At 50.6% G+C, this 19,893-nt stretch overlaps 1 protein-coding gene across 2 annotated transcripts in view; it reads left to right on the top strand.

Annotated features, from left to right (window-relative positions):
* Nucleotides 1-19,893, top strand: part of EPHB2 (EPH receptor B2) — a 128,373-nt gene that overhangs the window by 87,543 nt on the left and 20,937 nt on the right. For both annotated transcript variants that reach the window (XM_086764322.1, XM_086764321.1), the window contains exon 6: nt 17,212-17,336. In XM_086764322.1, coding sequence (XP_086620448.1) covers nt 17,212-17,336 — 125 coding nt within the window. The remainder of the gene's footprint in view (nt 1-17,211; nt 17,337-19,893) is intronic.

Below are 19,893 nucleotides of genomic sequence, written 5' to 3'. Positions count from 1 at the left end.
ACTCTTCTGTCACATGGGAGAAGAAGGGAGGATTAAGTCTGATGTCAGAGGCTCTTGGCTGCAGAGAGAGCCAAAAAGAGCTGTAAACAGCTAATACAGTGTGAATACCAGCTAGTGTGTGACAGAGGAAGCCGATACACTTCCCTGATAAACCCGTCAGGAGTGGTATCCACAGTGGAGGAGTTTTCTGGCACAGTTTCTCCCTCTGTATGGATCCAGATAACTTGTTATGATTATTTATAGAATCATAGAATGGTTTGGGTGGGAAGGGACCTTCAAAGCCCATCTAGTCCAACCCCCCTGCAAGGAGCAGGGACATCTCCAACCAGATCAGGCTGCTCAGAGCCCCGGCCAACCTGGCCTGGAATGTTTCCAGGGATGGGGCATCCACTACCTCTCTGGGCAACCTGGGCCAGTGCTCCACCACCCTCATTGTAAAAAAAAAATTGCATTATTATTATTCTGGGTGCCATTTTATAGCAGTATGTCATGACATGAGTCCTTTGGCTCGGGATATGCAGCTCATACCTCTGCACCAGGTTCATGCCAGACACCATTAGGGTTTGAATTTCTGTTTTGTGGTGGCTGTCCCAGCCTGGGCGGTTGCATCCCAGCCAGATAGTGTCTTTTGGACAGTGTTGTCCTGACAAGACCCAGAGATGCCTGTGAGCTCAAGGACAGCTGAATGTTTCAATGGTCCAAAGCAAGCACATGGGTCATGGTTCTGCTCTGCTGTGAATGTCCTGTGACTGGACTGAGTCCAGTCTGGTCCTTACACAAAGACTGAGGAGTTCAGCTGTGAGTGACAAAGCACAGGCAAGACACCCTTGGCACCCTGGGAATCACAAAAGACAAATCACAAAAGGGAGGATTTTTCCTTCACCATCAACCAAAAAAAAATAAATCCCTTGTAGGACCATGAGCTTTACTGCCAAATGTAACAGAGAGCATGGAGAGATCAGGGTGAGGAGAGAGACGAGAGGAGCTGCGGCAGCAGAGAAGGTGAAGATATAGGGTTGGTAGGGACTAGCACTTCTCAGCCATCCAGGCTGCTGTTTGCTTGTCACATTAGTTATTCTACAGGCTAGACAGAGAGAGGAGAACTGGATAGCCTGGGGCACGCTGGACTCTTGCTTTTATCTTCTCACTTTCATTTTGCATCAGAAGATCTGCCTGGCTTCTTCCTTCAGAGGAATAAACAGCTGCCTGCACTCCTCTGGACACAAGCAAGGAGACATGGCATCTCCTGTTCTCTCTCGTGGTGCTCCCAGCCTTGCCCTGAGCTGGCTGCAGTCAGTAGTGGCTTGGGAAGAGAGTTCCCAGTCTGTGAAACAGCACCCTGGGAAAGTGTATGCAGAAATCACCTCGAAGAGCTGTAATGAACTTTCCAGCCCTTAAAGACTATTAATTAGCCTATTTCTTGTTGTCCTCCAGTACAAAAATAAAAGGCAGGAGATAGCAGCATCCCAGCATCTCAGATCTCTCACCCAACCTCCTGCCTGCGGCAGGACTGCTGCCAACACTGCATCAGGGCAGCCGTGGCTTTGGATAGACAATTACTGGTAATCTCCAAGGGCAGAGATAGCCCCACGTTTCAGGTGACTTATCCCAGAGCTGCACCAGTCCCCTGGTAAGGGAACTTTTCCTAACGTCCAACCTCAACCTCCCAAGCTGTGATTTATGGTCATTGCTCTTTGTTATACTTAGATTCAGAGGTTCAAGCCAAGAGATGTTTTAGATCAGCCTGCATATCAGTTGTCCTTACATTCAGTCCCGTCTTTGGCTAAAGCATCTTTCCGAAAGGCACCCAGTCTTGACTTGACACAGCAAGAGACAGAGGGCTCATCAAGTCCTTGTACACCAGTCTATATAGCTTGTTCTTGCTTTTTTTTTTTTCCCCCCCAATGAGATCACTGATTTTCTGAGGAAATGCAGTAGACTCTGCCTGTCTGGACACCAGCAAAACGTTTGGTCTAGTAAAGGTGGAAGTCTGTCCAGGAACTGCCTAAATGGGATATTGCTACCCTGCAAATGGGGAAGCAGCAGGCTGAACTGCGGTAGCTAACTGAGGTCCACGAGAAGTGGTTTCATACTTCTTGTTTCAAAATCTGGTAGGGTATTTCTTGTGCAGGAGACGGACACAAACATCGTTAGGACTGTGATACCTCCAGGAAGATGCTGAGAGGTGAAATAAGAGAATCAGGGTCAAATTCAACAAGGGAAAGAGTGAGGTCAGGCATTTGCCGCCCAACAATAAAAATGCCAGCAACTGTCAGTTGGAGGCGGCTGAGGAGGCCCTGGCAGGAGACCACAGGAAGGAGACAACTCGCCAGTATAAAACCTTGCAAAGACTGGGCCATATCAGGCAAAGTATGTTCACCAGCTGTAGCAAAGTCTCATTACGTGCTGGGCTGAAGGACACCAGAAAGGGAGAAGAGTAACTAAAACAGAAGGACAAGAGCAGATGGTACAGCATGTGTGGTGATAGGTTTAGGTGGAAGACCAGAAGTTTTCTGAGCTACTGCACCATCTCCCACATGGAGGATCTGGGGCAGAAGCGTATTTGCCTGTGTGAGAGTGCAAGCAGGAGTACGTCTGCTGAGGTACTGTAGCACTGCTCCTGAGGCCCCTTAAATCCCAGATTTCTTCTTTTGGGGACTTCACTGGATGTGTTTCTGTGACAGCTTGGCCCGCTCCCAAGCTCAAAAACCTCCTGAAACCTTGACATCCCTATGGCTAGTTCTCTTATCTGGCATTCACAACTAGACCTTACCCTCCACATGGACCCACGTAACCGTACTGGCTCTGCAGCCCTTGTTCTCTCCCTTTTCTCTTTCCTTCATCCCCAGCTCCCACCTTTACCCTGCCTGCCTTGTACACAAGGCCGTTGCCACCAAAACCTGATGCAGCTTGACATTTGCTGCCCTCCTCCTCTCGCTTGGTGGCCCAGCCTGTTACCTTCGCCACATCCCCCCGTGTGCAGCAGCCGGTGGCGAGTGCCCAGGAGGGACCCTGCCATGCCCAAGTCCCTTCTCCTCTGCCCACTGGAGACCGTCTGCAGCCAGGGCTCCCAGATGGTAGGAGCTTTGCCAGCTGCTGGCTCTTCAGGACTCCTCTTCCTGCTCCCGCGGTGGGCAGTTGGGGGATGTTGGCAGAGCAGGGTATGGGCTGCACTGCTGGAGCTTTGCTAGCAGATGCTCTTCTCCACCCGCTACCAGCTCTGTGGGGTCCTCCACCTACTGACTCCCAGGCTTCCCTGTTGCATAAATTACTCTGTGAGTCTAAGAATCATTTTTCCCACACCTGCCTGGGGCTTCAGAAACCTGTTCCAAAGCATCTGGAGCTGCCTTTGGGCGGAAAACAAAAGCCCATCCATGATGGATGGGGTGGAAAGTCCCTTCTGGTGAACCAGTAACTCCCCCTCTCCCCACAATGTGCCACCATCCCTGCTGTGTTTGAGTGCTGGGAGCTGACAGAGTGACTCCGGAGCTCACCCTTTGCTCATGAATTCAAGAGGGGTGATTTATCTTTCCTGCTGCACTTGGCAAACACAGCCCGCGGTGCTAATTGCCTTGCTTGCGCACAAGGCGCTGAGTGCCAGCACATGGGCAGATGGGGATGCTGGAGGCAGGTAGGCAAGGCTGCAGGCACGCAGGGGGCCAGTTTCAGGGTCACAGTGCTTCGACAGCTGAGTACACACTGCGGGGGTGATGCTGCTCAGTGCTGCATTTATGTGGGCCGGAATAGATGGTTGTAGCAAATCGAGTTAATGCAGGTGGCTGGCCAGTTGTCCCTTGGTCCATCGGGGAGTCTCTGTGATTTAGCAGTCCCCTCTATCTGTGTGTAAAATGATGAGTCTCTCTAGATTTGACTTGGTTCAGGCAGGAAGATCGTCATCCTGCCTTCCGCACCGCAGCCCAGTCCATGTTCATCCCTGTCACTGGCCGGTGTGCAGGAGGCTGCTGCATTGGTAGGGCTGGGCAGGAAATGCACCTTCCAAGAAAGATATTTCCAAAATTTCCCCCCACACAGAGGGAGGCCAGTCTGATGGAGTCTACCATGAAAGAGAGCAAGGGAACAAGTTCATTCTCAAATCGGCAAGACTCAGTCTGTCCAAGGGGATGCCCTGCAGCAGGCATCATTCTTTCAATAAATATTTCTCTGGTCTGTTTTCTGCATTTGAAATTTCAAAATCAGTATGTTCCTAAGAACAGTTTTGGTTGCAATTAGTTAGCACTTTCTGGGAAAGTACCATTTTATTGAAAATCTGGGGGGCAAGTTGGGGGAATGGAGGGTTGGCTCCTGCCAGCGTTCCCGCTTTCTGCCAGCCTTTTGCTGATGACATCACCGTGATTTGGAGCAGATGAGGTTTCCACACGGAGAGGGGGCCAGGAGGTGGGGACGACCTTGGCACCGAGCAATCCCAAACCCACTCTAGCAGGCTGCAGGACGGGATGCCAGGATCCTCTGGAACGCCTCCTCTCAGTGCTGAGAACAAAGTCCTGCCCTCCTCCACGGGCAGGATGGCAGAATGCAAATGAAGGCTGCAAACTCAATTAAACAAAGAGCATAAAGCCAGCCAAAAGCCTTCATCTGCCTGAGCCAAGTCACTGGGCTTGTGGCATTAGGAACTGCTTTAAAGGCTGTAATCGACACCAAAGCCGTTGTTGATTCAAATGGGGCCGGAGCCAGGACCAGCTTTGGCCTACATTGCCGTGTTTTTAAGATTTTCCAGCATTTGTAGTTACAAACTCAAGAGGTTGGAGGCTGGGCCCACTGGGATATTTTCCAGACACTCGACACACACAAGCAACATAGGTACCAGCCTGACGGGGCACCTTGCTAAGAACCTCAGAAACAAAAACCTCACAGGCTGTGAAACAGCAGTCTTCTAGAGCTCTAGTGAGTGCGGTGGACATCCCAGACCTGTGGCTTTTGGTGCTTTGAGGGCAAATGTTGTTTATTAAAGAGCTCTAGTTATGGCATCCCTGTGACGTTGTATTGCTTTCCTCAGCTTTTGCTGGAGGTAATTTATTTCAAAAGTATGTGGCTCCTGAAGATGCCGTCACAGGGGAGGACACTGAGAAAGAGGCTGGGTAGAGGAACGTTTTAACAGTCTAAATAATAGTGAACCCTTTTAGCAGGAGTGAGTCACACACGAAGAAGTGCTGGTGGAGGGGCTTCTGGAGGTCTCCAGTCCAACCTGCCATGCAGAGCTGGGTCACCAGAGTCACCACTGAAGGCAAGTCAGGAAAAGCTTCCCTTCCTCCCTTCTTGGTCTGGGTATTCCTCACTGTGGTGCTTTCAGTACCCACATTGGAGGAAGGCATTCCAAATTCAAATGCATTCTTCAGGAGGGCCCATGGGGTGGGGCGAGAAAGCCTGCAATGCTTAAATGGCAAGAGAGAGTTTTACCTGGAGAAATGAAAAGTGGAGATTTTAACCAAATAAGTCAATTTTCATTTAGATACCTAGATGCATTTGGACTCTGAGCTGAGTAAGAGCACAAAGAAGTGGGGCCTTCAGGTCAGTGATGGGACTGGACTGGGGACAGTTGGACTGTTGCACAGTGACAGTCACCTGCTGGAGACCATGTGGGACTGGGATTCCTTGGGGCAAGGAGGGAGGGCTGATATGGACTAGGCATCCCTTGGGTGAGATACTGGTGGCAAGTCATTCAGGTCTGGTGGGAGAGAGCAGAACGAATTGTCCTGGCTTTCCACCTTGCCCATGCTTAAGAAAGAGAGGTCATCTAAGCCCCATGTGCATATTTCATAGAATCATAGAATGGTTTGTGTTGGAAGAGACCTTACAGATCATCTAGTCCCAGCCTGCCTGCCATGGACAGGAACACGTGCCACCAAACCAGGTCACTCAAAGCCGCATCCAACTTGGCCTTGAACGCTTCCAGGGAGGGAGCATCCACAACTTCTCTGAACGAGTTGTGCCTCAGCACCCTCACAGTGAAGAATTTCTTCCTTATAGCTAATCTAAATCTACCCTCTTCCAGTTTAAAACCATTACCCCTTGTCCTATTTCACCTGCCTACAGCCTTGCATGGAGGCACTGAGTGCTTCTGCCATTTCACACACTGCTGAGCCTGGATCCCAGCCTAGGTATCTCCAGGCCCTGCGGCTTCAAGGTCAGGGAAGCCCTTGCTCCATGACTGATCACAGCACCGTCCTCGTCAGTGAACAGCACCACCCTTTAGTCTCGCTGGAGCAAGCTGCTGGTGTTGTGCAGGGCTTGAAGTGCAGAAGGAGCTCTGGGACCTACTGGGAGCTCTGTACTGAGGAATGTTCTGCTCTGGTCCCTCGGGGGATCCCGTTCCCCACATAGTTCCCACGTGTTGGAGCTACCTGGGTCACTCAGTGAGGACAAGTCCCTGGGTAAAGGCAGTGGGAGAGAAGCTTGCCCACGTGCCCCAAGGTTTTCCAAGTCTCTCTCTTTGCCACATTTGCAGGGCAGTTGCAGGCATGCTGTGCTGGATGCTCTGTCAGCAATTTTATCCCCCACATCTCCCTGATTTCTGCCCTGTCCCGTGGCCTCTGGACTAGGTGGTGCCTTGCAGCATCATGGTGCATTTCCCTGCCACTCTGTCTTCAGCTGGGGGTCACACAGTTAATCCTGACCCTGGATCACAGCCGCTTCTGCATGTGGGTAATTGAAAATGCCAGAATTCCCTGCTGACCCTCTTGTAATAAAAACAGTCCCCCCGTCACCGTCCGGTAATCTGACACTCCAGGGACCAAGATCTGTCAGGAGGGCTCTGAGGAGATGCTGGAAAACTCCCAGCTGTTCACTTCTTTTTTTCCCCTGGGTAATTTCAAAGTGTTGCTGGGGAGAGGCCAGGGGTTGGGTTGGCTTTGCTCTCTCTCTGTCGTGAGTGTTTTCCAGAGCAAATGTTGACTCTGTCTGACATGACATGGGTTAGTGGTATTAAAGTGATCAGAGATAGGGGGTTTGCTCCCTGTGACCTGACTCTTCCAGCTAAGCCAGCAGAGGAACGGAGATGCTTTGATTATACCGGGATCTCAATAGCGCTGACCTGTTGGCAGGCAAGGAGTGAAAGGCTGAGCCATGCAGGACTGGCAGGTGAAGGAGGCGGGGGGCTAGCTGCAAAATGGGAGGCAGATTACAACTGGTAGCATTTCACATGGGCACACAGATTATGAAAGAGAAGCTGCAGAAAGATCCTGGTGTCCCCTGGCAAGCAGTCCAGAGGCTGGAGCTACACAGTCCTACCAAACAGCCTGTCAAACGGCCAGGGAGCCCTGCAGAAGATGCTGCCTGGGGAGCCCGAGACCCTGGGCTGCTCCCTGGAGTGTTGCTCTGGCTGGTGGCAATGTCTCATCCAATTTGTTTTCCCTTTACAGCAGCAGACCAGCTTCCCAGCCCATGCAGTGTGGCCTTCCATGGCTTCACAGCAGCACCAAGACTCTAGAGGCTCTGAAGTGGCCCTGAAGTACTCTGGACATCTGGTCCATAGCTGGACCTGGGCTTGTTTCACAGCATCACATCACTGGGAGTCAGACCAGTAAAAAACAGTGGCAGAAGCCCCTGGCAGTTGTGGTGGCCCAAGAGTTAGGACCCGACAGAGAAAATTGGTCTCTGCTATCAAAGCCTATTAGAAATAAGATGCTTGTAGCCTTGATGCGTCCCTTGGGGTGGGATGAAGGTGTGAGGGACCAGACTGTGTCACAGGGTGACAGGTGATGTTGCTCAATGTCTGTGAGGAAGATGCCTGCTTGTTCTGTTAAGTGAGTCCTGATACACTCTCATGTCTTTATTCTTGCTCTCTGCGTACTAAGAAGGTGGAGCTGGGATAGGGGGGGGATGTCATAGGAAATCTAGAAGCAGCCTGGGTCCTGAGGCGTTTGGTCTGACCCTGCATCAGCGAGGAGCGAAGGAAGGAGCAGTTGTCTTCTCCCTTCCCTGAGCTGGGGGGCATCGTTTTAAAAAAAAAACAGTGAAGGGAGACTGAAGGTGAACATCAGGGAGGGAGCAGCAACTCTGCACATCCTGTCTCAGGACTGGGCTGAGTCAGAGAGGTGTCGTATTGGACACACTCAGAGGAAGATCAAACCTGAGCAAGGAGGTGGATGCTGTCTCTGTGGTTAAGAGAGATGGTTACTGGCTACTGAGATCAGTTGTGAGATTTTGTATTTGAAAAGGAGGTTAACAAAAATTGGAAAAATGTTCAGAAGAGAGTAGTCAGCTTGATATGTGGGCTGATAAATCTGTGAAGTGCTCAAGAAACATAGTCTTCTTAGGTAATAGAAAAGAAGACGAAAAGAAAATATTTTCATGATCTTCCAGTTCTGTCACGAGGATAAAACTGTTTCTAGGCTCCTCCTTAATTTAGATAGCAAAACCAGAAAGGTTCCAGCAGTGGGAAGCTGACATCCATAAATTTCAACCTGAAAATAATATGTGCATTTTAGAACAGAGCAAGTAACCATAAGGAAAACCTGCCAAGAGTCATGGTGGACTCGTCATAATTTGCAGTCCTCAAAGAAAACTGGATGTCTGTCTACAGCATATGCACAGGGTCAACTACATATGTTTCAGCTATATTTAACTCACTGCCTGGGTTCCTTTGCCAGTCTCATGCAGATGTTCAGATCTGGTTGTTACAGTAGCTTTTCCCAATTTTCTGCAAAATCAATGCGTTTTTGCAAGGTCTTTGCAAGGCTCTTGCAAGGTCCTGCACGTGGGTTGTGGCAATCCCAGGCACAAATACAGGCTGGGCAGAGAAAGGATGGAGAGCAGCCCTGAGGAGAAGGACTTGGGAGTGATGGCGGACGAGAAGCTCCACATGAGCAGGCAATGCGCCCTTGCAGCCCAGAAGGCCAACCGCATCCTGGGCTGCATCAAGAGCAACGTGGCCAGCAGGTCGAGGGAGGGGATTCTCCCCCTCTACTCTGCCCTGGTGAGACCCCACCTGGAGTACTGTGTCTAGTTCTGGACCCCCTAACATCAGAAGGACATGGACCAGTTGGAGAGGGTCCAGAGAAGGCCACAAAGATGATCAGAGGGCTGGAGCACCTTTCCTATGAGGCCAGGCTGAGAGAGCTGGGGCTGTTCAGCCTGGAGAAGAGAAGGCTTCGGGGAGATCTTATAGTACCTCAAGGTCCTCCAGTTCCTCAAGGGGGCCTATAAGAAAGATGGGGAGAGACTCTTCAGCTGGGCCTGTTATGACAGGACTAGGGGTAATGGTTTCAAAATAGAGGGAGATAGATTTAAATTAGATATTAGGAAGACATTACTGAGGGTGGTGGAGCACTGGCCCAGGTTGCTCAGAGAGGTGGTGGAAGCCCCATCCCTGGAAACTTTCAAGGCCAGGTTGGACTGGACTCTGAGCAACCTGATCTGGTTGGAGATGTCCCTCCTCCTTGCAGGGGGGGTTGGACTAGATGACCCTTGAGGGTGCTTTCCAACCCTATCAGACATACCTTGACACTGGCAAGACCAACCTTGGGGTACACATGAAGCATTATCCTCTGTGCTGTTGAAGCTCCTGAACTGCTTTTGAGAAGGTTAAATACGCAACAGGCTGAACAGTCTTGTGGCTTTGGTGCTTCTCTTGCCAAGCCCTGTTGTGACTTTACATTTTTTCCCCAATAGGTGTTCGAGTTTTCTTGGGAGACAGTCAGTCATGGGCATAAGATCTCAGTCTGTCCATAAAGTCACCTGAGTAGGCTGTGCAGTGGGATTCAAGACCTTCTTGCCTTGACATGCCCACCTTGTGGCAGTGAGCCAGCCTGGTTTGTGAGGACACTGCTGTTTTAGCTGTCATTACAGCCTTGGGAATACTCAGTGGTTATACCTGTGTGTCCTTCAGGGAGGTTATGGGGTACATCTTGAGCCCTATCCTTCCCACATGTTTCCAGTAGCTGGGCTCAGGCAGCTTCTTGCACCCTGCGTGGGCTGCAGAAAAGCCAGATGAGAAGAGTTGTCATCACCCCCAGAGATTTATCCTGCAGAGCTGCCCCTGAGCCAGGGAAATCTGCGCAGCTCCTGATGGATTAAGGTAAACTACCAAAGCCCCAAGCCCCGGCCTAGACAAGGGTCTGTCTGTGATCAATGTTGTGTGGCCATGCAGAGGCTTGGGCTGATGACCGTGGAAGCATCCCTTGCATCCTTCCCGCGCTTCTGCCCCAGAGAGGTCATCATGTGAGAGATGTCGGCTGCCTTCCCTCCCCGTGTGCTGCAGATTTTGTTGCAGCATGGGACAGGTCATCTGCCTTTGTACATCAGTGGATTTTCATTAAGCTTGTTTTACACTTCAGTGGTGTTTTTGGCTTGGTTTATTTCTCCAGCAATTTGGAGAAGCCACAGGGCTCCACTAAGAGGAATCCAAAGAATCTGAGGCCGTCCCAGATGACGAGGATGTAGAAAAGTGCCTTTTAAGGACTCAGATGATTCATTTTGCCTCCAAGTGACGTGGGGCTCAAGGGTTTCAGTCATGAAAAGTAAATTTCCCTCCATTGTGGAAATGAAGCTCTGTTTATTTTTTGCATTGTTGCTACACACATGCATCAGGAGATACCACCAAGGATAAATCTGCCTTTGCTTGCACATTCATGGCGGTAACATCTCAAAGTGATAGTGGCTCTAAATCTGATCTCCTTTATGTATCACAGGGCAGGTCCCTTTTCTGGCATCCATTTTCACAATGCACAGCAATTCAAACACCTTCCATGAGTAAGGAACAGCCAGGCGACTTGAGGTGGTGTCTTTGGCACTGGGCAATTAGTGCCCTTGGACAATTGTCACCAATTTAGTGACCATTTCCAACATGGAAAAAAAAAAGACCATTTTTCCAAGCTGGAGATGATCCCTAAAGCTCTGTTTCTTTTGTCACAAGTTCGTGGAACAAGGTGACCAATCCCACGGGGCCAGGTTAAATGCTGCATGCTGCCGGTGAATCTTTGGTGTTAGCAGCCCAGCTGTACTCTGTCCGGTCCTGGAAAGGGCTTGGCACAAAGCAGGCTGGAAGAACAAAGACTTTTTTTTTTTTTTCCTTTTAATTTTGGTCCTTTTTGCAGTTTGTTTAATCTTTGCTTTGAAATACTCAGAAGCCCAATGGAGGGAACCTGTGTATATGTGTTCAGAAACAACAGTTCAGGAAAGTCAGCTTAGATATTTTGAGACTTTTGCCATCTTTACCAGCTGAGTTCATCACATGTCAGAAAGTGTACATCTCTCATAGTCTTCTGTTGTGTTCATCCCTTCACCATTTCCTGTGGCAGAAAAGCTCTTTCTATATCGTAATTCAGACTGGTTACAAAGTGCTTGATGTTTCTGGAGCACACCTTGTGATGAGAGTATCACCAGGAAGTACTATCCCAGATTGGATGCTCTTTGTGTTCACTTTATCTGTTTTCATCACCTTCCTTTTTAGTTATTATATTACATGCATTAAATACTGCTGAGGGACCAAGCTCCTAAGCACGGTCTCTGCCTCTGGAAGTACTCACTAAAATTAGGTAAGACAGGCAGGGAGTGAAAACGGTATTGGATGGCTAGCCTCATTTTCCAGGTAGAAAATGACAGTGCGGAGGGATAATGTGTGTTTGTACAAGGTCTCCCACGTGCACTTAGAGGCAGAGCAGAGAACTGCAACCATGACCTTCCAGTCTTGGAAGTGGTGAAGAGTCAGAACCTCATGGGTCTTCACTTGCTTTGCAGCTGACTGTGAAGGAACTGTTTGCTCCAGGGGATGAGAGCTGCCAGGTACAAGCTGCCTGAGCGTTTGTGACACTAGCCAGCCGGAAGCTTTTCCCTCTGACTAGACTTCAGAAAGCCACTCTGAGGTCTGGCTGACTCCACTAAACTGGTTTCAAACTCAAGCATCCAGTCCCAGCCCATCTCTGATTCACAGGGTGAAGATGTGTGACAAGGACCATGTTTTGTATCATCACAGTGTACTGCGCTCTATTAGCAAGAGCACAGGCAAAATATTGAGGAAACTGATTGTTCCCATCTGCTCAGCACTCACGAGGCCACATCTGGGGTACTGTGTCCGCTTTGGGGCTCCCCAGTGCTACAGAGACATCAACAAAACTGGAGCAGGCCCAGCAGGAAGGTCACTAGGATGGGCTGGGCACTGGAGCACAAGAGAGATGAGGATAGCTGAGAGCGCTGGGTTTGGCCAGCCTGGAGAGGAGGCGGCTGAGGGGCATCTAGGCACAGTCTTCCCCTTCAAAAGGGAGTTTAAAGAGAAGACAGAGCCAGACTCTTCCCAGAGGTGCACAGTGAGAGGACAGTAGTACTTGCCACAAGGGACAATGAGGGAAGTTCTGATGGGACATGAGAAAAAGCTTCTTCTCCACAAGAGTTAGGCAGCCAGAGGCTGGTGCTCAGAGAGCCTGTGGGATCCCCATCTGTGGACACATCCAGATCTCAACACGGTCTTGAGCAAAGTGATCTGACTTTGAAATTACTCTACAAGCCAGTTGGACTAGAAACCTCCAGAGGTCACTTCTGACCTAAATCTTTCTGTGATTTTATTATTGTGCATTTCCCTGATGTCTGTGATAACAAGAGCAGTTACTGAGAAGACACAGTGGTGGAGGTTCCTGCCAATCCAGAGACACTCCTTTGCCTGCCCCAGGTCTAGAAAAAGCCTGAATTTGCTGTAGTAATTAATATCACCTGCCTCCTACTCAACCTGCAGCGTATTTGCCTCATTAAGGCTCGTTAGATGACCCACCTCATCCATTTGGTTCTTTTTTCTGAGCCAGATGAGGGCAGGTTCACCAAATACAGAGCTGTCTGGGCCATGGCTGGTCACAAACGGTTCACACACATGGTGCTCTAGCTGTTATCTTTTGTAGCTTCCTCAGCATGGCCTGGAGAAGCAGGAGAAGCCTTGCAGAAGCCATGTACTCCCAGGCTGGCATGCAGTGCATGGAAGCAGGAGAAGAGCATCCCCAGGGACCTCACTCCTACCCGCAGGGAGCTGGAGCTGAGGAGCTCCTTCACCTGGAAGGTCAGCCATTGAACCTGTGTATGAATCATGGGACATTGCCACATCCCAGTTTTGTGATGGGACACAGCCTCTGTCCTGGAATAGCCTGGAATTGGTTCCCAGAGCACGTGCAGCTCGGATGTGCCAGAGACAGCATGGGCTGCGTGCTCATCAGTCCAGTCCGAGTCCCTGTTACAGGACAATCTGTGGTTTCGTCAAATCTTCCTTCCAAGGCATCTCCCTGCAGAGAGAGAAATGTTTGTCTTGGAGGTTGCAGGTGTTCTGTGAAATCTGTGTTGACAAGGAAGTAGCAAGCTCTGGCACAAGCTGACAGGCTCCAGAAATGTTACCTGAGTTTTATCTTAACACCAGCATGAGAAACTAATCCCAGGAGTTTGTAAATATGAGCCCTGAAGTGGTGGGACTCAGACATTAAGGAAGGAGGGAAGCAGGGCTGTATGCCACGGAGCAAGGGAAGGTTTGAGATTATATGGAGAGTTTCAGACTGGTGGGTGATGAGGCTTGGATTAACCAGAAATGGATGGAGGGATTGGTGTTTGGGAGGAGGTGAGGCTTTGGCCTCAAAATCTGTTAGAAACATCATAGAATCATAGAATGGTTAGGGTTGGAAGGGAGCTTCAAAGGTCATCTAGTCCAACCCCCCCTGCAAGGAGCAGGGACATCTCCAACCAGATCAGGTTGCTCAGAGCTTCACCCACCCTGGCCTTGAACGTTTCCAGGGATGGGGCATCCACCACCTCTCTGAGCAACCTGGGCCAGTGCTCCACCACCCTCAGTGTAAAAAATGTCTTCCTTATATAGTCTGAATCTCCCCTCTTTTAGTTGAAAACCATTACCCTTCGCCCTGTCACAATAGGCCCTGCTGAAGAGTCTCTCCCCATCTTTCTTATAGGCCCTCTTGAGGTACTGGAGGACTTTGAGGTACTATAAGATCTCCCCGGAGCCTTCTCTTCTCCAGGCTGAACAGCCCCAACTCTCTCAGCCTGGCCTCATAGGAAAGGTGCTCCAGCCCTTTTATCATCTTTGTGGCCTCCTCTGGACCCTCTCCAACTGGTTCATGTCCTTCTTGTGTTGGGGGCTCCAGAACTGGACACAGTACTCCAGGTGGGGTTTCACCGGGGCAGAGTAGAGGGGGAGAATCACCTCCCTCGACCTGCTGGCCACGCTGCTCTTGATGCAGCCCAGGATGCAGTTGGCCTTCTGGGCTGCAAGGGCACATTGCCCATGTTGAGCTTCTCGCCCACCATCACTCCCAAGTCCCTCTCCTCAGGGCTGCTCTCGATCCATTCTCCGCCCAGCCTGTATTTGTGCCTGGGATTGCCACGACCCATGTGCAGGACTTTGCACTTGGCCTGGCTGAACTTCATGAGGTTTCCACAGGCTCACCTCTCCAGCCTGTCCAGGTCCCTCTAGATGGCATCCCTCCCTTCCAGCGTGTCGACAGCACCACACAGCTTGGTGTCATCAGCCAACTTGCTGAGGGTGCACTCTATCCCACTGTCCATGTCGCCAGCAAAGATATTGAACAGGGCCGGGCCCAACACAGACCCCTGAGGAACGCCACTCGTCACTGGTCTCCACTTGAACATCGAGCTGTTGACCACCACTCTCTGCGGCCATCCAGCCAACTCCTTATCCACAGAGTGATCCATCCATCAAAGCCATGTCTCTCCAGTTTAGAGAGAAGGATGTTGTGCAGGACAGTGTCAAAAGCTTTGCACAAGTCCAGGTAGATGATATCCGTTGCTCATCCCTTGTCCACCGATGCTGTTACCCCATCATAGAAGGCCACCAAATTGGTCAGGCACGATCTGCCCTTGGTGAAGCCATGTAGGCTGTCACCAACCACCTCCTTGCTCTCCATGTGCCTTAGCATGGTTTCCAGGAGAATCTGCTCCATGACCTTGCCAGGCACAGAGGTGAGGCTGACCGGCCTGGAGTTGCTTGGGTCCTCATTGTTTCCCTTTTTAAAAATGGGGGTTATGTTACCCCTCTTCCAGTCATCAGGGACCTCACCAGACCATCACAACTTCTCAAATACAATGGCCAGAGGCTTGGCAACTTCATCTGCCTCAGGACCTACAGATGGATCTCATCAGGTCCAGGACTTGTGCACCTTCAGGTTCCTCAGATGTTCCCGAACCTGCTCTTCCAGCACAGTGGGCGGTTCTTCATTCTCCCAGTAATGGTTTGGGTCAGAAGGGACCTTTAAAGATGATCTAGTCCAACCCCCATGCCGTGGACAGTGACATCTTTCACTAGATCAGGTTGCTCAAAGCCCCGTCCAACCTGATGCTGAACACTTCCATTGATGGAAGTTCTCTGCCCTCATTCAGTTTTGGTAAATGCTAGACAAAACTAGAGATCACCAACACTTTGCTGCGGCTAACCTGCACTGCGCCCTGCTTCAAGGCTGGGGAAACCCGGGGAGATAAAGGGAAATGGTGCAGCACTGTGGTGGCAGGTTGTGCTTTACCCATACGTGGCCCCTACTCCCCTTGGCACACAGGCGTTGAACATCTTGGGAGCTACAGCGCTCTGAATCCAGAAAACGAGTAGTGAAGATGTGAAGACGGTAGATCAGAAAAATGGCTTTTGCTTGTATACTTTGAGAGGAGTTGCTCAGCTGCAATTCATTACAGTGATGTGCAAGGGCATGCTGCAGTCACACTGGTCCAAGTAGCACAGTCCTAGCGCTGCTGTGTCTGCAGTCCTCAGCTGGCACAGTCCCTGTCACCGCTCGTGATGCCAAGAGAAACTGGAGATGGGTGAGAGGTGCTTTGCTTTGTGTGCTGCTCCTCCAAGCTGTTTCTCAGACCTGTCAAATGAGTTGTTCTTTCATGAAATATTGAAAGGGTGGGACCTGGTAAAAGCCCTTCTGAGTCCAATCCTCTCTGCATCCACTTGTAACCGGGCCGGGCATGCAAGTGATGGGGAAGCTTTTTCACTACCACTTTCCAGTCCTCTCCCACCCCTGAGGCTTCCCCTCTGCCCTGAAGCTGCTGAAGCAGTGAGTCTGTGCTGGCAGGCGTGGCAGGGCTAACGCTGTGCTGGAGTTAGCACTCTGCGAGGCTGGGCTGGCGCTGGGTGAGGTCTGGGATGGCCTTCAGACCGATGTCTGTGGAGGCTGTGTTGGCAGTGCTGTCAGCAGGATGGGCGCAGGGTGGGCAAGGACACGTGCTCGTCTCAGCAGTCTCAAACGCAGTGATGAAGAGGCAACACCAGCATCTGTGTGTGTCAGCCCCTCCAGGAAGAGTGGGGGGGCTGTAGGTTGATACCTGCAAAACTGTGGCATGTCTGCTATCAATACCGAGCCAAACGGGTTAAAAACAATCCAGGCTACTTGCCAACCTGCCCCGGTCCACAGCAAGCAGGATCAGAGCTGGTCAGAGTTTCCCAGGGAGGTGGCAGCTCCACACCGTGGTCCCTGCCCCATAGGCTTGTTAGCACAGGTCCCTGGAGGACACTTTTCCCACAGCCTGGCACCAGCTGAGACTAAACTGGTTCCTACCTGGCCATGTGTCAAGCCACGTAGGCAGTGCAAGGGGTGGGCAGCTGACTGGGTTGTCTGAGGAGCCGCTGGAAGGCCCCATTGTGCTCAGTGGGACAAGTGGCGTCTGTGGATGTACTATTTCCAGGGCGCTCTGACGAGGCGGGCGGCTCACCATTGTCAGCATGTCAGGTCAAGTTTGCGTTGCCTGCTCAGGCTGCTGTACGCACCTCCCTTGATTGGCATCCGCAATTTGCAGACCTAGCACACTGAGGCCGAGAGGAGCTGCTTGCTTCCTGTGTCTGCCCGTGCCTTACAAAGCTTCTCTATGCAAATGTCAAAGTACAAAACCCCCTGTTTCCCCATGGCAAGCAGGGGGGACTGCATGTTGCTGGGCTGGTGGTGCCTTTTCCAGGGGAATAAGGCTATGTTTGCTCCAACCCTGGGCTCATTTTGCCTGGGAATGATCTGCTTTCCTACCCAAGACACTGCCCGACATGGTTTCTAACGACAAACTCTTAGTGAGCAGTGGAAACATTTTGTTCTTCCCTATCTGCTCTCTACACACAGCGAAAGCCAGGATCTCCTGACCACTGGACAGCCCTGCCACTGCTGGAAGTGAATTCAGTAGCTCCGAACAGCAATGATACACCTGCCTGCCTCCAGCGCGAGTCCTGCCCGTGCAGGTGTCTGACTGAGGCCTCTCTCTTGCTCTGTCTTCCAGCTCCTTCAGCTGTGTCCATCATGCACCAGGTCAGCCGCACCGTGGACAGCATTACCCTCTCGTGGTCTCAGCCTGACCAACCCAACGGAGTCATCCTGGATTATGAGCTGCAATATTATGAGAAGGTACTGCGGGGACTTTGGCAGGGTTCAGCCGCAGGTTTTTGGGAGAGGAGGTGGTGCAAAGCTTCATGTAAGAGCGTAACACCGGCTACAGCAGTTGGTTGATCAATAGGTTGCTTCTTTTGCTATGGTTGACCATGTGGGTGACAGTGGCTGTCAGCCCTTAGGAGTTCAGCGATGATTCCAGTGACCTGCATAGACCCCGCAAGTGTGGAAAATCTGCTAGTCTTTCAGGAGGAGCTTCTCCTCCCTTCACCTTTCCAGCACTTGTGGCAGGTGGACCCATTGCAGGGAAAGCTGGGTAGCCAGGGTCCAGGGTCTAATTTTTCCCTTTCCCTTACTGGGGCAATGGTGGGGAATGGGGATGGTAGGGATGTCCCAGGCTGGACTACACTAGCTGAGTGTCCAGTCTTTGAGATTTCCTGTTGTGCTGTTCATCAGTGCATTTACACCAAAGGTGAGTTTGGTATCTGTGTGCAGCAGCCTGAACTCATTTACCCGGATGTTGTATCAGGGAGAAGCTGTCCCAGACTTCCATGGAGGGTACATATGCTATGGAGTCAGGGAAGGCAGATGTGAAGAGGTCCCGCAACTCTGGCTCTTTCATTCTGGAGGAACATGCCCCTTCCACCTCCTCCCTGCCCAGGCAAGCAGCAGGACTGCAAATCAGGGCTGTGCCGGCATGTCCATCCCATGGGGCTGGCGTTGTGTGGCTGCTGAGAGACCTGAAGGCCATGTTGATGTTGGCCCCAGGACCTGCCGAGCTCTGCCTGGCTGGTGAACTTCATCCGTGCTACCCAGGGGAGGTGGGGAGCAACAGATTTCTCCTTCCAGGAATCTGCCCCCTTATGCAAGAGCTTATAAACTATACATTAAAAATTGCAAACTAACTAATTAAAAAGCTTTATGATTAAATGGAACTGAAAATATTTTTCCCAGCGGTTGCCGGAAGAAATGATTAATCCCCCCCACTGCCTGCCTGTGACCTATTTTCTCATCACCAAGAGCCAGAGGGAGAACGGGGAGGGGGGGAGCTTCTTTGTAAGCTGTTAAATAGGTCCTGACCTATATTGCATGAATCGCAGCCATTTATTTGACCCTTGGAAACGATCCCAGAATACGTGGCAAGATGGATGAGTAGGTAACAAGACAGGTTTGGAGAGCAAGAGGGGTCCTTTCCCCAGGGCCCCTTGAAGCAGAGACGGAAGATGTTAGGGAGTTCATTCTCCTCCTCTTGTTTTCTGTTAATCTCTCTCCCTCTTTCTTTCTTCTCCCTCCCCTCTGTTTTCTGGGGAAGGCCGTAAATAACGGGAATTTTTGTCTTCGCAGCCAACCCCAAGGTGAGCATCTGCTTGCCCCATTATGAGAGCTTAGGGCATGGCATGTCCCTGATCATGGGGACAAGTGGCTCAAGCCGCATGCAGGTAATGCTTTCTGTGGCAGCAGGCTCTCAGGTGGAGCACTAGCCCTGTCAGAGAGGACAATGTGCTGGTGCTGAGGTGCTCTCTGTCTTGATATTTTAACCTCTCGGTATATTTTTTTGCTGGTGCTTTGACTGAAGAAGAAAGGCATGTCTTTATCTCCTCCTCAACCAATATGTATGCCATTCTCAGAAAAGAATCATAGAATCATAGAACAGTTTGGGTTGGCAGGGACCTTTAAAGGGCATCCAGCCCAACCCCCCTGCCAGGAGCAGGGACATCTCCAACCAGATCAGGTTGCTCACAGCCCCGGCCAACCTGGCCTGGAATGTTTCCAGGGATGGGGCATCCACCACCTCTCTGGGCAACTCTCTAGATCTGTAGATCATTAGGTCAAAGTTTAGTCCCACAGCAAGCAAACCTCAGAGGATTTGGAAACAGGTTAAAAAATAAGTGGAATAACCGAGAGCTGGAGGCAGGGCCTGGCCAGTGGCAGTGCATTTTTCTCTCCCCAGACTCCTCTGTGTGTGTTAGCCTTTACTCTGAAGTCCCAGTTGCACACTCAAGGTCTGATCCATCAGTAGTTAAGCCAAGGTCTTCATATCCTTGGGCTGGTCAGTCAAGAGCCCTCTGCATTTTCAACAGTGCAATGACACTATATCCTTCTCTGCCTGCCTGGCAGAGTGGAATCCCATGTTAGTCTAGCCATTGCAGTGCTAAGTTTTGCAATTGAAAGCCATTTACTCAGTCCCTGGGAACGATCCCAAAATGCACAGCTTTGGATATGCCATGCTCTTCCTCTGCTTCCCGTCAATGCTGCAGTTTGGATGGGGCACGTGACGCGTCCCAGGTGTGTTCTCACTCGACTGTCAGTCTGTACAGAGCTGATTTTCTTCCAAAATGTTTCATTGCAAACTGTCCCATGTGCTTCTGAATGCTCAGAAAATATCGCTGGAGCTAGTTACGTTGTTTCTAATGGATTTTTTTTTCCCCCAGTAGAAAATTATATTTTATTAGCGTGAAAACAGTTCAAATGTAAGAATAGCAGCATATGCATCTTGTATAAAAAGTGTTTTGGCTCTCTTCATTTTGAATTAATTCTCCTCTATATAAAGACAAAAATTATTTTTTTTAAAATG

This window comes from Chlamydotis macqueenii, chromosome 21 (genome assembly GCF_036417535.1).
Source record: "Chlamydotis macqueenii isolate bChlMac1 chromosome 21, bChlMac1.mat, whole genome shotgun sequence".
Classification (NCBI taxonomy): domain Eukaryota; kingdom Metazoa; phylum Chordata; class Aves; order Otidiformes; family Otididae; genus Chlamydotis; species Chlamydotis macqueenii.
The sequence above is the reverse complement of the archived record's forward strand: the minus strand, read 5'-3'. Positions and strand labels throughout refer to the sequence as shown.